This window comes from Scyliorhinus canicula, chromosome 15 (genome assembly GCF_902713615.1).
Source record: "Scyliorhinus canicula chromosome 15, sScyCan1.1, whole genome shotgun sequence".
NCBI classification, from domain to species: Eukaryota; Metazoa; Chordata; class Chondrichthyes; order Carcharhiniformes; family Scyliorhinidae; genus Scyliorhinus; species Scyliorhinus canicula.
The window spans coordinates 144,572,004-144,592,022 of NC_052160.1; the positions used below are offsets into that span (position 1 = coordinate 144,572,004).

Below are 20,019 nucleotides of genomic sequence, written 5' to 3' on the forward strand. Positions count from 1 at the left end.
CAAAGAAGGACAAAATTCCATTTGCTTTCTTAATCACCTGTTGCACCTGTAAACCAACTTTTTGCGACTCATGCACGAGCACACCCAGATCTCTCCGCACAGCAGCATGTTTGAATATTTTATCATTTAAATAATAATCCATTTTGCTGTTATTCCTACCAAAATGGATAACCCTCACATTTGTCAACATTGTATTCCATCTGCCAGACCATAGCCCATTCACCTACCTATCCAAATCCCTCTGCAGACTTCTGGTATCCTCTGCACTTTTTGTTTTACCACTCATCTTAGTGTCGTCTGCAAACTTGGACACATTGCCCTTGGTCCCCAACTCCAAATCATCTATGTAAATTGTGAACAATTGTGGCCCCAACACGGATCCCTGAGGGACACCACTAGCTGCTGATTGCCAACCAGAGAAACACCCATTAATCCCCACTCTTTGCTTTCTATTAATTAACCAATCCTCTATCCATGCTACTACTTTACCCTTAATGCCATGCATCTTTATCTCATGCAGCAACCTTTTGTGTGGCACCTTGTCAAAGGCTTTCTGGAAATCCAGATATACCACATCCATTGGCTCCCCGTTATCTACTGCACTGGTAATGTCCTCAAAAAATTCCACTAAATTTGTTAGGCACGGCCTGCCCTTTATGAACCCATGCTGCGCCTGCCCAATGTGACAATTTCCATCCAGATGCCTCTTTGATGATAGATGCCAGCATCTTCCTTACTACCGAAGTTAAGCTCACTGGCCTATAATTACCTGCTTTCTGCCTACCTCCTTTTTTAAACAGTGGTGTCATGTTTGCTAATTTCCAATCCGCCGGGACCACCCCAAAGTCTAGTGAATTTTGGTAAATTATCACTAGTGGATTTGCAATTTCCCTAGCCATCTCTTTTAGCACTCTGGGATGCATTCCATCAGGGCCAGAAGACTTGTCTACCTTTAGCCCCATTAGCTTGCCCATTACTACCTCCTTAGTGATAACAATCATTTCAAAGTCCTCACCTGTCATAGCCTCATTTCCATCAGTCACTGGCATATTATTTGTGTCTTCCACTGTGAAGACCGACCCAAAAAACCTGTTCAGTTCCTCAGCCATTTCCTCATCTCCCATTATTAAATCTCCCTTCTCATCCTCTAAAGGGCCAATATTTACCTTAGCCACTCTTTTTTGTTTTATATATTTGTAGAAACTTTTACGATCCGTTTTAATATTTTGAGCAAGTTTACTCTCATACTCTATCTTACTTTTCTTTATAGCTTTTTTAGCAGCTTTATGTTGCCCCCTAAAGATTTCCCAGTCCTCTAGTCTCCCACTAATCTTTGCCACTTTGTATGCTTTTTCCTTCAATTTGATACTCTCCCTTATTTCCTTAGATATCCACGGTCGATTTTCCCTCCTTCTACCATCCTTCCTTTTTGTTGGTAGAAACCTTTGTTGAGCACTGTGAAAAATCGCTTGGAAGGTTTTCCACTGTTCCTCAACTGTTCCACCATAAAGTCTTTGCTCCCAGTCTACCTTAGCTAGTTCTTCTCTCATCCCATTGTAATCTCCTTTGTTTAAACACAAAACACTAGTATTTGATTTTACCCTCTCATCCTCCATCTGTATTTTAAATGCCACCATATTGTGATCGCTCCTTCTGAGAGGATCCCCAACTATTAGATCATTAATCAATCCTGTCTCATTACATAGGACCAGATCTAGGACCGCTTGTTCCCTCGTCGGTTCCATTACATACTGTTCTAGGAAACTATCGCAGATACATTCTATAAACTCCTCCTCAAGGCTGCCTTGACCGACCTGGTTAAACCAATCAACATGTAGATTAAAACCCCCCATGATAACTGCTGTACCATTTCTACATGCATCAGTTATTTCTTTGTTTATTGCCTGCCCCACCATAATGTTACTATTTGGTGGCCTATAGATTACTCCTATCAATGACTTTTTCGCCTTACTATTCCTGATTTCCACCCAAATGGATTCAACCTTATCCTCCATAGCACCAATGTCATCCCTTACTATTGCCCAGATGTCATCCTTAAATAACAGAGCTACACCACCTCCCTTACCATCCACTCTGTCCTTCCGAATAGTTTGATACCCGTGGATATTTAACTCCCGTGACCATCCTTTAACCATATTTCAGTAATGGCCACTAAATCATAGTCATTCACGATGATTTGCACCATCAACTCATTTACCTTATTCTGAATACTACGAGCATTCAGGTAAAGTGCACTTATGTTGGCTTTTATAACTCTGTTTTGAATCTTAACACCTCGATCAGTAACATCTCCTAAGTTATATTTCCTCTTAACTTTTCTCCTATCCTACCCTATCCTTTCCTATCCTAACCGTGTGCCTGCCTTGTGTGTCTTGGTGGAGTGGGTTTGGGAACAGGTAGACTAGTAGACCATTGTTCTGTTATGTCCTTTATATGTTCGTCTTTTATTCTTGTTATTAATAAACCATTTGTTAATGTTTTACTTATAAACCCGACGTCTGTAACTCATTGGAGCAGTCAAGGTTACAGATCTCAAGAAAACACAAATTATTGGTTAACTCACTTATGTTGGGATCCCAGGGTCGGTGGGGCTAGAACTGACTGCGCATTTGCCCAGGGTGTCATGGCAGGACTCCCAACCGGTCACATTGCACATCTGTGAATGGATCCAGACAGGCCCCCATCTTCTCCAAGGTGCGGCATCTAGCCTTGTTGGGGGGGGGGGGGGGGGGGGGGGGGGGGCAGCAGCATCAACAGTTGCCTGGGGAACTGTGGGCTTTCTCCTCCAGGATGTCCAAACTCAGTATAGAGGACGGTATCCTCCTGTGGGGTACGCAGGTTGTGATCCCGACAAGAGGCTAGGAGCTCGTATCGAAAGTCCGATACAATGGGCACCTACAATTAAGGTGTTGGCAAGGAGCTATGTCTGGTGGCCGGGACTCGATTGCAACATCAAGATGGTAGCTCAGCAGTGTCCCATTTGGCAGGAACACCAGAGGATTCCTGACGTGGCGCCTCTTCATCGCTGGGAGTGGCCTGATCGGCTCTGCGACCGGGTTAACGCTGGCTTCGCTGGTCCATTCATGGGCTCCATGTTTCTCCTGTTGGTGGATACCCATTTGAGGTCCACCAGATGACAACAACCAGCTCTCACGCTATTGTTGATAAACTGCGTCTTTTTCCATGCCTGGCATCCCTAAGGTCCTCGTTACAGATAATTGGGCTTCCCTTACAAGTGAGGAATTCTTGACGTTCATTAAGGCCAACGGAATTTGGCATGTAAGGATGGTTCCTTACCACCTGGCATCTAACAGCTTGGCAGGGTGGGCCATCCAGATGTTCACGTGGGGGCTCCACAAGCAGATTTCAGGCTCCAATGACACTAGATTGGCTCCATTCATTTTCATTTATCGAAACACGTTATATGCAGTAATGGGAGTAGCTCCAGCGGAGTTGCTCATGGGCCAGCAACTCCCTACCCACCTAAGTGGTTAATCCCGGATATCGGGGCAAAGGTACGCCATGCCCAGGAGCAACAGGGATGTTGTCCTGCTCCATGTTGTGCGGCCCGCTGGCCCTCGGGAACTGCTCTCCGTCAGACAGATTCAGGTCAGCAGCCAGCACCTACGGTGCCATTTGGATCACCTTCGGTTTCAAAGACCCCCTCCCCTTTGTCTGGTTCCTGACATGCACGCCGTCCAGGAGGATCCAGTTCCGCAGTCAGACATGCCCACTGGGGTGCATTGTGCAACATCTCATCATCCGGTTAGGCACGCTACAGCCTTCCGGTCTCAACATCAAATTCAACAACTTCAGATGATTAGCTCCACCCCACCTCGATCCCCTTGTTTTCATTCCATTTCATTTTAACTGTCTTTTACATTTCATTTCTTTGTCATATATAAGATAATCTCCCCACCCTATTTTATCCCCCTTCCTTACCTTTTCCTCCCGCTGCCCCCGACAGGTCACAGCTTACCCTCTGATTTTACTTTCTCTGCTGTTTAGCCTTTAACATTTTATTCTCTCTGGGGACTGCCATTAGCAGTCTTGTCCCTTGGTTTCTGAGGCTATGACTCATCTTTCATTCCCTCACCCCAGTGTAAAAATCCCCCACTTTCTATGTCTTTTATGGGTCACCTGGACCCAAAACGTTAGCTCTTTTATGTGCCTACAGATTCTGCCAGACCTGCTGAGATTGCCAGCATTTTCTCTTTTGGAAGAAGTAGACCCGCCTGGCTGCCTTCACCTTTGCCACAAAACCCACTTCTGCTGGGTTGCTGAGTCTGGAAGCTTACTTGATTCTTCCAAACTTCAATCACAATTAATAAAAAAAACTCTGTTGTCCAGAGCTAGGATGCACCGCCCAACTTTACCAACAGCTAATTGTGTGGAATGTGATGGCTGGCAATGCTATCAATGGTTAAATGGAAACCATGTGCATATTCACACACTGCAACTTGAGAAATTGTGGCAAGTCAGAAAAATGTTAATGACTGCAGCTACAGTCGCAGTGGGGAAAGGCAGGAGGAAAAAAAGCTCCGATCTCCATTCACCCCCACACCCACCTCGAGACAGGTAAAATAAAGCAATTCACCAACTGCTGTAAACAGAAACCTCTGTCAAACATTGTGCAGAATTCAGCTAGCTGAGATTTTATATTCAGAACATCGAGCATCTTCAACCATTAAATATGCGGCTAAGTTAATTTTGTGGAGGATCTTGCTTATTTCATACAAATCAACTCTAATTTTCATTAGTTTCAATGGTTACTTTGCTGGTCATTGACGTGTGTGACATATCAACTTAGTTTCAGAACTTTTCACTAATCACTTGTTGGTAAGTAACTGACAAGTGAACATAAAAGTTAAAAAATTGTCCATAGCCAATGTATTTCTTCTTGGTGCTTAACATTTTAAAACATTAAAATTTATACTTACTGAATCTTTTACTCAAGTTACAGACATATCATTTTCCATACATCATAAAGCTGATTCAGTCACTCTAAGATGCAATAAAAAAGTACAGCAGATATAAACTAAAAAAATACAGAAACCAGAATTCAACAACAAAGCACAAATATTCTGCTAACACTAATATAGCAAGTTGACCGAAATAGGGCTACCCGATGTATATTTTAAGTGTCTGAATTCCATAAGGCATTGAATAGTTTGTTTCATTTAAAAATGTGAAAAAGTTACAAAGCGGAAACAATTACTATTGGTGTAGTATCAGTAGAATTTTGTGTTGTTTGCAGGCAGCAGTCAAACCCCAAAAAGGTCAACATTTTAAACACAAAACGTCAATCCGGACAGGAGAAATGCTACAATGTCAGAGGTAATCTTAGTGGCAAATACAATTATTTTACTGAACTATTTCTTCAAGTCTATCCAGCACTTTCCCTGAAGCCACTATGTCATTTCAAAGTATGATCTATCTGGAGTGAAGTCGCACTATCTTTCATTATTTTTGATTCCTCTCAGAAGTCGATTAAAGTTCCTTTTGAAATTGCAATTTAAAAAAAAAATCAGACCTATGGAATATAACCAAAAACGACATTATCTGTGCAGTTACATAAACAATAACTGACTGATGACACACTCCAGGAAGTCTGAAACACCACTGCCACAAATGACTACGATACAGTCGGGCATGGGTTTCAATTGCAAGGATTGAGGGACTCGCATCACCTTTTATGGAGCCACAAGGTTACAACTTCCAAAGTACAATTATCAAAATCCAACATAAAATAAATAGGCAGACTATTAATCAGCATACACAAACATGCAGTGTCCGTGGACTTTAGGAGAGCCTTCTTCAAGGTATACAGATTTTTAAGCTAAAGGAGAGTACGGTAAACTGAATTCAACACCAGTTAGAAGGAAACAAAATGGCGGCATGGTGGCGTGGCAGTTAGCACTGCTGCCTCACGGCACTGCGGACCTGGGTTCGATCCAGGCCCCGAGCCACTGTCTGTGTGGAGTTTGCACATTCTCCGTGTCTGCTTGGGTTTCACCCCCACAACCCAGATGATGTGCAGGGTAGGTGGACTGGCCACGCTAAATTGCCCCTTAATTAGGGGGGATACAATTGAGTACTCTAAATATGTTTTTTAAAATGTGGAAAAAGAAACAAAAAAGGGCAGTTTTCCTAAGCGGTTGAAAGTTGTGTACTGTTGCCCTGGGGTTGAGATCGGAGGACACTTGTTCAATGTACACCAATGGTTTGGATTCAGACCTACAGGGAGCAGGGTGACAATTTGAAAATAATAGAAATATAACCAATTCTTTAGAATACCAAAGAAAAGCTGGAAGGAATACTGACTTTAATGCCAGATACAGTTTGCAGTAACACATTTTGAAAAAGCACATGAATATGTTTTAAATAAATGGCTAGTTTCTGCTGGAAACCAGAGATTTGGAGAGCTTGGATACAAAGAACCTTTAATATCTTATCAGCTATAGGGGCTGCGTTAAGAGTTAGTGAATCTGTTATCTTAGAAAACAGACAAAAAGTAAAAGCAAAGAAAGATAAATCAATACGAAACTTGAATAAAATTTCAGTTGAATGTTGCATTGATATTGTCCAGGGGACGATTTAGCAGAGTGGGCTAAACAGCTGGCTTGTAATGCAAAACAAGGCAGCAGCGCGGGTTCAATTCCCATACCGGCCTCCCCGAACAGGCGCCGGAATGTGGCTACAAGGGACTTTTCACAGTAACTTCATTTGAAGCCGACTTGTGACAATAAGCGATTTTCATTTAATTCCATTTCATTCCACACTGGTCGTCAGTGACAGTGGTTAGCACTGTTGCCTCATGGCACTAATGGTTCTGGTTCGATCCCTTCTTCAGGTCACTATCCGTGTGGAGTTTGCACATTCTCCCCGTGTCTGCGTGGGTATCACCCCCACAACCCAAAGATGTGCAGGATTGGTGGATTGGCCGCGCTAAATTGCCCCTTAATTGGAGATTTTTTTTTAAATTAAAAAAGTCCATAAAATTACAAGGATGATGAGGCAGGCAGCAGTGAGGTTATGAAGCAGATTCCCCAGGATGCTCCTTGGTGTGAACAAATACAACACAGGAAACACTGGAAAGTGGAGGTTTATTCATCAGAGCCACACAGATATTCGATGCATTTAAACTTCTGATAGGATGGAATGGGATAGCGAAGCATAGTAGGGATCCCAAGAACCAGAAACCATGGTTATAAAATTAAACACAAGGAGCTGGATTCTCCGATTCTGCGGCTATGTCCGCAGGATCCATCTGGACTTCCGACCAAAATGTCAGCGGCGCCCCCGTACCGTGCTCCGCCCAGTGAGGGCTTGCAGCCGGGCCACGTGAGCTGCCGATGCGTTGGCAGAAAGACCGGGTCCGTGGCTGCACATGCGCACGGCTGCCATATAACATGGTGCCGGCCGCATGCGGACCCGGCCTGCCAAAAAACGCCCTCCTATAACCTCCCTCGCCATCTCCCACCGAAGCCCCACTACAAGCGGTAGCAGCCCTCCTCCACCAATTGTGGCTGCACTGGACACTGTCCGCAGCCGCCGCGCGAGGTCCCCGAAAAGTGGTGCCCCACGCCATCGGGGATACGGCCCATTGGGGGCGGAGCATTGGGGGAGGTCCTCCGGTGACACCGAGGCCATCCCGACAGGGTGTACGCCCTTTTGAGGGGGCGGAGCATCGTAGAAACAGCGCTGCCCCTGATTCCGGCGTAAAAATGGATTCTCCGGCCGATCGGAGTGTCCCGCCCATGATAGTCAGCATTGAAAGTTTTTGACAGAGTGCTGGGCCGATGGAATTCATTGCCAAGCTAAATAGTTGAGGCAGAAACTATACCAACATTTAACATTGGAATTGATAGGTAGAATATGAGAACAGGGCAGGTAAATGTGATTAGGACCTACTTGCGTGGAGGATAAATGCTGAGATAGATTGACTGGTTGAGGCAGATAACCTGTTTCTGTGCTGTAACTTCCATATACTTCTATGTATCAACTAACTTTCCACCACTATTTACTCTAAGAGAGCAAAAGAATGGCATTGCCATTAACTTCAGGTGTCCCAAGAATCGCTTTCTCTAACCTTTCAAAAAAATAGTAGACTAAATATTTTACAATAAGAATGGCACCATTGAACAAAACCTGACGTGGAATTTTAGTAACCATGTAATTAACGTGATGCCTACACTAGCTGTTGGTAGAGATACTAATTAAGTCACCAGCCTCTTGTTTAAGAGCAGTGATGGTATATGGAGGCCCTTATAAAAGGAGAGAAAAACTGAAAACGTGATGGCGAACAATTAATCAACAGGAGACAACCCATCTTATAAACACCAACATTATTTGCTTTGGCTACGTGCCTGTACAGACTATTTAAAAGTAGATTTTGTTGGAATCCTGTGGGGAAGATTAAAGTTCACTTCCATCAGGGTGGATTAATGTACAGGATATTTACTGTTTACTATGTACAAGTTTCAAGTCCAAGACAAGACAACAAAATCAACACACATACCATTAGAAATGGTACTCTCGGTCCTTTCTTTGTTTTATTCTATATTTTTCTTCACTGTAACTGTGTCCTTTTTCACTCTTTTCAGAATTAGTGTGCCAAGGATCACTATTCTAGACTGATACCTCCTGGATTCACAAGACCTTTCTCGGTCAAAGTTTCGGCTTCTGTCCATATAATAATCCATCGAGAAGACTTTTCAAGTCACTTTGCTGCCTGTGTTGATCATAATCCATTCTTTCCCTTTGATAATAACTATTACAGGAACTTGGACTTCTGGAACGATCTCGCAGAGATCCACTTCTCTCTTCATATCTCCCATTTTCTCTCCTTCTAGAATATTCACGCTCCCTTGTAAAGAGAAATAAAAACTCATTACTGTAAGCCATTCAGAGCGTCAATACCCAAATAGAACATTTCCTTGGGTGTTTTGTGGCTTTAGAAATTATGAGCTATTTTATTCATTACATATAAATTGTGCTAAAGGGTTTATGGACATTAAAACTCTGCGTTTCAAATACAAAAGCAATCTGACTGTTATAAACGCATTTTATATGTTGGCTGAAAGTTTAAATTGGATATTCTGAAAAGAGAATTACCGTAATCCTGAGCGTTTGGACTCTTCCCGGTGACTCCGATCAAGAGAATAGCTTGAATCTCTGAAACTGGATTTTCCCCGGTGACTCCGAGAAGGAGAACAGTTTGAATCTCTGGAACTCAACTTTCCCCGGTGACTCCGAGAAGGAGAACAGTTTGAATCGCTGGAACTCAACTTTCCCCGGTGACTCCGAGAAGGAGAACAGTTTGAATCTCTGGAACTCAACTTTCCCCGGTGACTCAGAGAAGGAGAACAGTTTGAATCTCTGGAACTCAACTTTCCCCGCTGACTTCGATCAGGAGAACAGTTTGAATCTCTGAAACTGGCTGCTCCCCAGTGACTTCGATCAGGAGAACAGTTTGAATCCTCAGTGCCGGCTTGTGCAATAGCTTTGGACTTTTTAACAAAAGAAACAAGCCGAAGTATGGTCCCATAATCTTCTGAATCATCATCTGAAACAGACAAGAAAGCTATTCAGAAATGTGTTTGTTTTTCTTTAGAGCATAGAACATAACAGTGCAGTACGGGCCCTTCGGCCCTCGATGTTGCGCCGACCTGTGAAACCATCTGAAGCCTATCTGACCTACACTATTCCATTTTCATCCATATGTCTATCCAGTGACCACTTAAATGCCCTTAAAGTTGGCGAGTCTACTACTGTTGCAGGCAGGGCGTTCCACACCCCTACTACTCTCTGAGTAAAGAAACTGCCTCTGACATCTGTCCTATATCTCTCACCCCTCAATTTAAAGCTAGGTCCCCCCGTGTTGGTCATCCCCATCCGAGGAAAAAGACTCTCACTGTCCATCCTATCTAACCCTCTGACTATCTTATATGTCTCTATTAAGTCACCTCTCAGCCTTCTCCTCTCTAACGAAAACAACCTCAAGTCCCTGAGCCTTTCCTCGTAAGACCTTCCCTCCATACCAGGCAATATCCTAGTAAATCTCCTCTGAACCTTTCCAAAGCTTCCACATCCTTCCTATAATGTGGTGACCAGAACTGCACGCAGTACTCCAGGAGCGGCCGCACCAGAGTTATGTACAGCTGCAGCATGACCTAGTGGCTCCGAAACTCAATCCCACTACTGATAAAGGCTAGCACACCATATGCCTTCTTAACAGCCCTATTAACCTGGGTGCCAACTTTCAGGGATTTATGTACCTGGATGCCGAGATCTCTCTGTTTATCTACACTACCAAGAATCTTGCCATTAGCCCAGTACTCTGCATTCCTGTTACTCCTGCCAAAGTGAACCACCTCACTTTTCCACATTAAACTCCATCTGCCACCTCTCAGCCCAGCTCTGCAGCTTATCTATGTCCCTCTGTATCCTATAACATCCTTCAGCACTATCCACAACTCCACCGACCTTCGTGTCATCTGCAAATTTAGTAAACCCATCCTTCTACACCCTCTCCAGGTCATTTATAAAAATGACAAACAGCAGTGGCCCCAAAACAGATCCTTGCGGTACACCACTAGTAACTGAACTCCAGGATGAACATTTGCCATCAACCACCACCCTCTGTCTTCTTTCAGCTAGCCAATTACCGATCCAAACCGCTAAATCACCTTCAATCCCATACTTCCTTATTTTCTGCAATAGCCTACCGTGGGGAACCTTATCAAACGCCTTACTGAAATCCATATACACCACATCAACCGCTTTACCCTCATCCACCTGTTGGTCACCTTCTCAAAAACTCAATAGGTTTGTGAGGCATGACCTACCCTTCACAAAACCGTGTTGACTATCGCTAATCAACTTGTTCTTTTCAAGATGATTATAAACCCTATCTCTTATAACCTTTTCCAACATTTTACCCGCAACCGAAGTTAAGGCTCACAGGTCTATAATTACCAGGGTTGTCTCTACTCCCCTTCTTGAACAAGGGGAACAACATTTGCTATCCTCCAGTCTTCCGGCACTATTCCTGTCGACAAAGACGACATAAAGATCAAGGACAAAGGCTCTGCAATCTCCTCCCTGGCTTCCCAGAGAATCCTAGGATAAATCCCATCTGGCCCAGGGGACTTATCTATTTTGACATTTTCCCAAAATTGCTAACACCTCCTCCTTTTGAACCTCAATTCCATCTAGCCTGGTCGACTGAACCTGAGTATTCTCTCGACAACATTGTCTTTCTCCAGTGTAAACACTGATGAAAATATCCATTTAACGCTTCCCCTATCTCCTCTGATTCCACACACAACTTTCCACTACTATCCTTGATTTGGCCCTAATCTTACTCTAGTCATTCTTTGTTCCTGATATACCTATAGAAAGCCTTAGGGTCTTCCTTGATCCTATCCGCCAACGACTTTTTGTGTCCTCTCCTCGCTCTTCTTAACTCTCCCTTTAGGTCCTTCCTGGCTAACTTGTAACTCTCAAGTGCCCTAACTGAGCCTTCATGTCTCATCTTAACATAAGCCTTCTTCTTCCTCTTGACAAGTGCTTCAACTTCCTTAGTAAACCCACGGTTCCCTTGCTCGACAACTTCCTCCCTGCCTGACAGGTACATACTTATCAAGGACACGCAGTAGCTGTTCCTTGAAAAAGCTCCACATTTCGATTGTACCCACCCCCTGCAGTTTCCTTCCCCATCCTATACATCCTAAATCTTGCCGAATAGCATCATAATTGCCTTTCCCCAGCTATAATTCTTGCCTTGCGGTATATACCTATCCCTGCCCATTGCTAAAGTAAACATAACCGAGTTGTGATCACTATCACCAAAGTGCTCACCTACATCTAAATCTAACACCTGGCCGGGTTCATTACCCAGTACCAAATCCAATGTGGCCTCACCCCTTGTTGGCCTGTCTACATACTGTGTCAGAAAACCCTCCTGCACACACTGTACAAAAACTGACCCATCTAGTACTCGAACTATAGTGTTTCCAGTCAATATTTGGAAAGTTAAAGTCCCCCATAACAACTACCCTGTTACTCTCGCTCCTGTCGAGAATCATCTTTGCAATCCTTTCCTCTACATCTCTGGAACTATTCGGAGGTCTATAGACAACTCCCAACAGGGTGACCTCTCCTCTCCCTAACCTCGGCCCATACTACCTCAGTAGACGAGTCCTCAAACGTCCTTTCTACCGCCGTAATACTTTCCTTGATTAACAATGCCACCCCCCCCCCCCTCCTTTTACCATCTTCTCTGTTCTTACAGAACATCTAAATCCTGGAACCTGCAACAACCATTCCTGTCCCTGCTCTACCCATGTCTCCGAAATCGCCACAACATCGAGATCCCAGGTACCAACCCATGCTGCAAGCTCACCCACCTTATTCTGGATGCTCCTGGTGTTGAAGTAGACACACTTCAAACCAGCGTCTTGCTTGCCGGTGCCCTCTTTCGAACTTTTAACCCTATCCCTGACCTCACTACTCTCAACATCCTGTACACTGGGACTACAATTTAGGTTCCCATCCCCCTGCTGAATTAGTTTAAACCCCCCCGAAGAGCACTAGGCAAACAAATTTAGGTTTGACCCTGCTTTAGAAAAAGTCTGAATGCACTATAGTATCACTTGAAGCTTATTTATTTGGACAACAGATCGCTTACAAAACCAGCAATTTAACTGCAATCAAAAAGCAATTCAATACCCATTGCTGATGAAGTCAGAGTCTTTAATGATTGCAGCCTACGCAACAAGCGATCAGATCATGGCTGATCTCTTCCTGGTCTCAAATCCACCTCCCCACCTGTTGCCCACATCCTTTTAACCGGTTTTTTTTAAAAATCAGAAATATATCGATCGCCTTCTTGAAACCATTTAATGACTATGATTCCACCGCACTATGGGGCAGCGAGTTCCACAAACTCACCACCCTCTGCGTGAAGTCGTCCCTCCTCACCTCAGTTTTAAACCTACCGCCTCGCAATCTATATCTGTGACCTCTTGTTCCAGATTGCCCCACAAGGGGGAACATTTTGTCTAATAATATCTCTTCCCCTTTTTGCCCATCTGAGCTGAGACCCACCTCACTCCCCCTCAGTCCGATTCCTGTTGATCTGAGGACTCCATAATTCCCTCCCCTGGTCCACATGTTGGTTGATAACAGGCCTCTTTCCTGGATAAAGCAAAATACTGCAGGAAATTACCAGCCAGGGGCTGGTTTAGCTCACTCAGCTAAATGACTGGCTTTTAAAGCAGGCCAGCAGCACGGTTCGATTCCCGTACCAGCCTCCCCGGACAGGCGCCGGAATGTGGCAACTAAGGGCTTCTCACAGTAACTTCATTGAAGCCTACTCGTGACAATAAGCGATTTTCATTTCATTTCATTTTCAAATAAAAACAGAAAAATGCTGGATGAACTCAGCAGGTCTGGCAACATCTGTGAAGACAGAAACAAGGTTAATGTTTCAAGTCGAGTTGACTCTTAAGAGTCATAGTAAGTCTCTTCTGAAGAAATCAAATGAAATGAAAATGAAAATGAAATGAAAATCGCTTATTGTCACGAGTAGGCTTCAATGAAGTTACTGTGAAAAGCCCCTAGTCGCCACATTCCGGCGCCTATCCGGGGAGGCTGGTACAGGAATCGAACCGTGCTACTGGCCTGCTTGGTCTGCTTTAAAAGCCAGCGATTTAGCCCTGTGAGCTAAACCAGCCCCTATGAGCTAAACCAGCCCCTATGGACTCAAAGTTAACTGTTTCTCTCTTCATAGAAGCTGCCAGATCTGCGTTTATTCAGCATTTTGTTCTCCCTTTTTAGATGTTGTCACTGATTCCTTTAAATTTACCCCCTCCTCAAAAAAACTACCCATGGCCCCACCACCTGACAAACTACCCTCCCATCTCCAAAGCCCTTGAACGTTTTCCCCTCCCAAATCCGTGTCCACCTTTTCCAGAATTCACTGTTTGAATTCTTCCAATCAGCTTTTCACCCCGCCACAGAGCTAACACGGCTCTGACCAAAAATAAAGAATGACATCCGGGGGGGAACCCGTGATGTGAGCACAGGGACGGCTGCATTTCTCAAGTTCTGGCTCTGCTCATCGTGTAATCTTTTATTTTAGCCTGGCGCATATTTCATGTTGTCTTTTCCTGGGATACATGACTTGTCCCACGGCCCTGGAGGATCCTGATGTTTTGCGAAGTGCAGCCGAGATAAATTGCAGAAGATCCTCGGTTGACCATGGTGGTCAGAGTGGGCTGGGCCGGGGATTCAACCTGCAGCGGCATTGTCGCTGGTCAGCAGGCTAGCGCCTCAGCGGTACGGTGTCCATCCGGACGATGGCTGCCATTGAGAATGTTGTTCTGGATGAGGATCTCAGTTCTGTGTTGCAGTTCTTCAGAGCTCACTTCAATGATTTGTAAGGTATCCTTGGAAGAATGGTGGAGACGCTTCGGTGAGTTTGTGCATTCAGAAGAGCACTTCCCCTGGTATTGGCCTGCCTTTGAGATGTTGAGATCCTGCTGCATGGTGTGTTCTTTATCCTGATGGGTTCGGGAGGCAGGGACTGGGCAACGTGTGTCTATGAGCCAGCTACCTGGTGAGAGGTGGCAGGAGAGTTCCCAATTGAGCTTAAAGATAGACTACCATGGTAAACTTGATTTAGAAGCTGGCTGTATCAAGTTTGATGGTGCATAGAGTATCTGATCTTCGAGGCCTGTGGTCGACCATTGGCCCTATATCATCCCACCCACAATGCTCGTCGCGTTGAGTTAAAGCTGGCCGAGCGGACCAAGTCAGCCCTCCCCATTGGTTGAGCCCATTATCTGGTAGTTTACTTCTGCTAGCTCTAGTTCTTTTTCCTCTGTTTTTTCTTGGGAGGCCCTGAAGGGTTGATCATAATCCAAACAAGTTGTTGCCAGTCCAATCCGCACAAATGTATGGAATGGTGTTGGTTCTGTACTGGGTCTGAGACTGAGGTTAAGTTGCTGGGATTTCCAAGAATTTTCTTTTGTTTTCTTTTGCAAGGGTGGGTATAAAGAATCCGTGATCGCTTCCTGCATGGATGCAGATGGGATTGATATCAGAGGAGGTGAGGCTGTGGTATCAATGGTACTGTTAAAGATGTATATTGGTACATGCCGAAAATGGCGCAAAACATTTACCCTGAACTCGCATGGTATTTGCGAGCGGATGTGGTGTGGGAGGGTGTGCACCATTTTACCATGGTTTCATAGATTCATCCTGTTTCCCTCTTGGTCTCTGGGGGGCTTATAAAGCTATCTAGCTATGTCTTGTGATTATATTGAACCAGATATAATGTTATTCTCTTATTCCCCCCTGTATTCATGTATGTTGATCTGTTGTCCTCCTTGTTTACTGTGTTGCATTGGTTTCGTAAATTTGGTGCGGTGTTTACTAAAATATAAAATCCTAATAAATATGCTTTTAAAAAACTGACATGCTATGTGACAGTGACAAAGGTAAACTTTTTCTCCTCATGCTTCTCTACCTGTTTGGTCAATCACACCATCCGTCTCCCAACACCCCTCTACTGTCAGCGAGCCAGGAGATTAAATATACTTGGATTTCCAAAAAGTGTTCAATAAGGTACTGCACAAAAGGCTACTTAATAAAAAAAAGAGCACAGTAAGACTTAGGAGGAAGGAGCAGTGCTCCGAAAGCTAGTGATTTGAAACAAACCTGTTGGGACCTTAACCTGGTGTTGTAAGGCTTCCTACTGCGCTCACTCCAGTCCAACGCTGGCATCTCCACATAATAAAAAGAGCCCAGGACTTCCGGTTACGGCTATGCGGAGCTAAGCCGCACGTTCGGCAGCTCCCGCCAGGAACGGACTTTTGGCTCTTTTAAGGGCCCCCAGCGGTACTTGCTCTACGGTTCCCGGCGTGGGAAGGTGTCTGCAGCGGATCCCCAGTGGTCTATGGTCTTGACCAGGAGCGGGGCCAGCAGAAAAGCGGTGGCAGCGCCTAAGAAAAAGCGGGGGAAGAGAATCAAGGTGGCGGCCGGCAGAGGCCTCGAGGAATAGAGGAAGTGGACGCAGGTGCAGCAGGAGACTCTCCAGCGCTGTTTTCAGGAGCTCAAAGTGGAGCTGCTGGACTCGCTGAAGGCTACTACGGACAAGCTGCTGGCGACACCACAGCCCAGGGGGTGGAGATCCGGGAGCTCCGACAACAAGCCTCCGAAAGAGAGGATGAGGCCGCGCCTCGCGGTGCAGGTGGAGATGCATGAGGTGCTCCACAAGAAGTGGCAGGAGCGGTTCGAGGAGATGGAGAACCGGTCGAGGCGGAATAATTTGCGGATCCTGGGCCTCACGGAGGGGCTGGAAGGGTCAGACCTGGGGGCCTATGTGGTCGTTTTGTTGAACTCACTGATGGGAGCTGGGTCCTTCCAGGGGCCCCTGGAGCTGGAGGGGGCCCACAGTATACTGGCCAGGAGGCCCAAGCCGAATGAGCCGCCACGGGCGGTGCTGGTGCGGTTCCACCAGTTCGTTGACTGCGAGTGCATGCTTAGGTGGGCCAAGAAGGAGGGGAGCAGCAAGTAGGAGAACACGGTAGTGCGGATCTACCAGGACTGGAGTGCGGAGGTGGCCAAGCGGAGGGCCGGGTACAACCGGACGAAGGCGGTGCTCCACAGAAAGTGTGTGAAGCTTGGCATGTTACAGCCGGCACTTCTGTGGGTCACCTACAAGGACCGGCACTTTTATTTCGAGTCCCCGGAGGAGGCGTGGGCCTTTGTGCGGGCCGAGAAGTTGGACTCTGACTGAGGGTCGGGGGTTTGTAAATAACTGTGTTAACTTTTGGTGGGAAGGGTCTCTGTTTTATGCTGTTTTAAGCTGGTTGTGCGTTGTTTCTAGGGTGGGTGGGGTGCTGTCTTTTTTTTGCGGGGGCAGAGGGAAAGCGCGGGCTTTTCTTCTGTTTCCCGTGCTGAGGGTGGATGGGGGCAGAGTTGGAGCTGAGAAGCGCGGGCTTTTTTCCCGCGCAAGAGCGGGAGGGGGAGGAGGAGGGTCTGCTGATGGGTCTGGGGGAGGAGGAGTAGCCCCACGTTGGGAGGGTTCGGAGGTGTGGTGGGAGCTGCCGGAAGTTAGCTGGCTACGGAGGGAGTAACGCGGCTGGGAGGGGTCCGAGCCTTTGGGGGGGGGGGGGGTGCCGGGTTGCTGCTGAAATGGCCAGGAAGGAGCTGGAGTATGCGGGGGGGGCCGGGGTGGGGGTTTGCCGCCGTGGGGAACGGACCGAGCGAGGGGCGGGCAGGGGACGGGTGATGGCTAGTCGGCAGGGGAGGGGAGCAGGGAGCCCTCTGATCCGGCTGATAACTTGGAATGTGAGGGGGCTGAATAGGCTGGTCAAACGGGCCCGGGTGTTTACGCACCTGAGGGGGCTGAAGGCGGACGTAGCTATGCTCCAGCAGACGCACCTGAAGGTGGCGGACCAGGTTAGACTGAGGAAGGGCTGGATAGGCCAGGTGTTTCATTCGGGGCTGGATGCAAAAAATCAGGGGGTGGCAATTCTGGTGGGAAAAAGGGTATTGTTTGAGGAGTCAAAGGTGGTGGCTGACAGTGGAGGGAGGTATGTGATGGTGAATGTCTACGCCCCAAATTGGGACAATGCGGGTTTTATGCGGCGCATGTTGGGCCGCATTCCGGATCTCGTGATGGGGGGCTTGATACTGGGGGGGACTTTAACACAGTGCTGGATCCCGCATTGAATCAATCCATGTCCAGGACGGGCAGGAGGCCCGCGGCGGCTAAGGTATTGAGTGTGTTTATGGACGAGATGGGAGGGGTGGATCCGTGGAGGTTCGCGAGGCCGACGGCCAGGGAGTATTCATTTTTTTCCCACGTGCATAAAGCCTATTCCCGGATCGATTTTTTTGTCCTGAGCAGGGGGCTGATTTCGAGGGTGGAGGATGCAGAGTATTCGCCAATAGACATTTCGGACCATGCCCCGCACTGGGTAGACCTTGAGCTGGGGGAGGAGAGGGACCAGCGCCCGCTCTGGTGCCTGGAGGTGGGACTGCTGGCGGATGAGAAGGTGGGTGGGCGGGTTTGGGGGTGTATCAAGAGGTACTTAGAGGCCAATGATAATGGGGAGGTCCGGGTGGGAACGGTTTGGGAAGCATTGAAGGCGGTGATTCGAGGGGAGTTGATTTCCATCCGAGCCCATAGGGAGAGGGGAGAGCAAAGAGAGAGGGAGAGGTTGGTGGGGGAGATGGTGAGGGTGGACAGGAGATACGCGGAGGCTCCAGAGGAGGGACTGTTGGGGGAGCGACGTAACCTTCAGGCCAAGTTCGACTTGCTGACCACCAGAAAGGTGGAAGCTCAGTGGAGGAAGGCACAGGGAGCGGTGTACGAATATGAGGAGAAGGCGAGTAGGATGCTGGCGCATCAGCTTTGTAAGCGCGACGCGGCCAGGGAGATTGGTGGAGTGACGGATAGGGGAGGCAATGTGGTGCGAAGGGAGGTGGACATTAATGGGGTCTTCAGGGACTTTTATGGGGAATTGTATCGGTCCGAGCCCCCGGGGGGGGGGGGGGGATTGGGCGCTTTTTAGACAGGCTGAGATTTCCGAAGGTGGAGGAGGGACAGGTGGAGGGGCTGGGGGCGCCGATTGAGCTGGAGGAGCTGGTCAAAGGGATAGGTAGCATGCAGTCGGGGAAGGCGCCGGGGCCAGATGGGTTTCCGGTCGAATTTTACAAAATGTATGCAGACCTGCTGGGCCCCCTGTTGGTTAGGACCTTTAACAAGGGAGGGGAGGGCTTTGCCCCCGACTATGTCCCAGGCGCTGATTTCCTTGATCCTTAAATGGGACAAGGACCCCCTGCAGTGTGGATCATATAGGCCGATCTCGTTGTTAAATGTGGATGCCAAGCTGTTGGCGAAGATCTTGGCCACAAGGATAGAGGACTGTGTGCCGGGGTCATTCATGAGGACCAGACGGGGTTTGTGAAGGGAAGGCAGCTGAACACCAATATCTGTAGGCTTCTGAATGTTATCATGATGCCGGCGGTAGAAGGGGAGGCGGAGATAGTGGTAGCATTAGACGCGGAGAAGGCCTTTGATAGGGTTGAGTGGGGGTACTTGTGGGAGGTGCTGGAAAGGTTTGGGTTCTGGGAGGGGTTTGTCAGTTGGGTGAGGCTGTCATATGAGGCCCCGATGGCAAGTGTAGCCACAAGTAGGAGGAGATCGGAGTACTTTCGGTTGTAACGGGGGACGAGACAGGGGTGTCCCCTGTCCCCCTTGCTCTTTGCGTTGGCAACTAAGCCCCTGGCCATGGCGTTGAGGGAGTCGGGGAATTGGAGGGGTCTGGTGCGGGGTGAGGAGGAGCACTGAGTGTCACTCTACGCAGATGACTTGCTGCTGTATGTGGCGGACCCAGTGGGGTGAATGCCGGAGGAGATGAAGACCCTTAAGGAATTTGGGGGCTTTTCTGGGTATAAGCTCGACCTGGGTAAGAGTGAGCTGTTCGTCGTGCACCCGGGGGATCAAGAGGTGGGGATTGTAGGCTCCCACTGAAAAGGGCAGGGAGGAGCTTTCGGTACCTGGGAGTCCAGGTGGCTAGGAGCTGGGGGGCCCTTCACAAACTTAACCTCACTAGGCTGGTGGAGCAAATGGAGGAGGAGTTTAAAAGACGGGGCATGTTGCCGCTGTCGCTGGCGGGCAGGGTACAGTCCGACAAAATGACAGTGCTCCCGAGGTTTTTGTTCTTGTTCCAGTGCCTTCCCATCCTTATCCAGAAGGCCTTTTTTTAGGAGGGTCAACAGGAGTATCACGGGATTTGTATGGGCGCATGGGACTCCGAGGGTGAGAAGGGTGTTTTTGCAGTGGGGCAGGGATAGGGGGGAGGCTGGCGTTGCCCAACCTCTGTGGGTACTATTGGGCTGCCAACGCAGCGATGGTGCGTTAAGTGGGTAATGGACGGGGCAGGGGCAGCATGGAAGAGGATGGAGATGGCGTCC

General features: G+C 47.4%; 1 protein-coding gene across 8 annotated transcripts in view; it reads right to left on the minus strand.

Moving 5' to 3' along the window:
* The window catches only part of LOC119978658 (cleavage and polyadenylation specificity factor subunit 6-like), a 124,186-nt gene that overhangs the window by 48,406 nt on the left and 55,761 nt on the right, over positions 1-20,019 (minus strand). For 4 of the 8 annotated variants that reach the window (XR_005463526.1, XR_005463525.1, XR_005463529.1 and 1 more), the window contains exons 8-10: positions 9,139-9,589; positions 8,543-8,890; positions 4,962-5,025 (exon numbers count right to left, since the gene is read on the minus strand). Coding sequence is in view for 3 of the 8 variants with exons in the window: in XM_038820445.1 (XP_038676373.1) it covers positions 8,692-8,890; positions 9,139-9,589 (650 nt within the window). In the remaining 5 variants the exon portion in view is untranslated. Of the gene's footprint in view, positions 1-4,650; positions 5,026-7,110; positions 8,891-9,138; positions 9,590-13,741; positions 15,105-20,019 lie in introns of those variants that run through there. The other 4 variants (XM_038820445.1, XM_038820446.1, XR_005463528.1 and 1 more) reach the window with 3 other exon arrangements.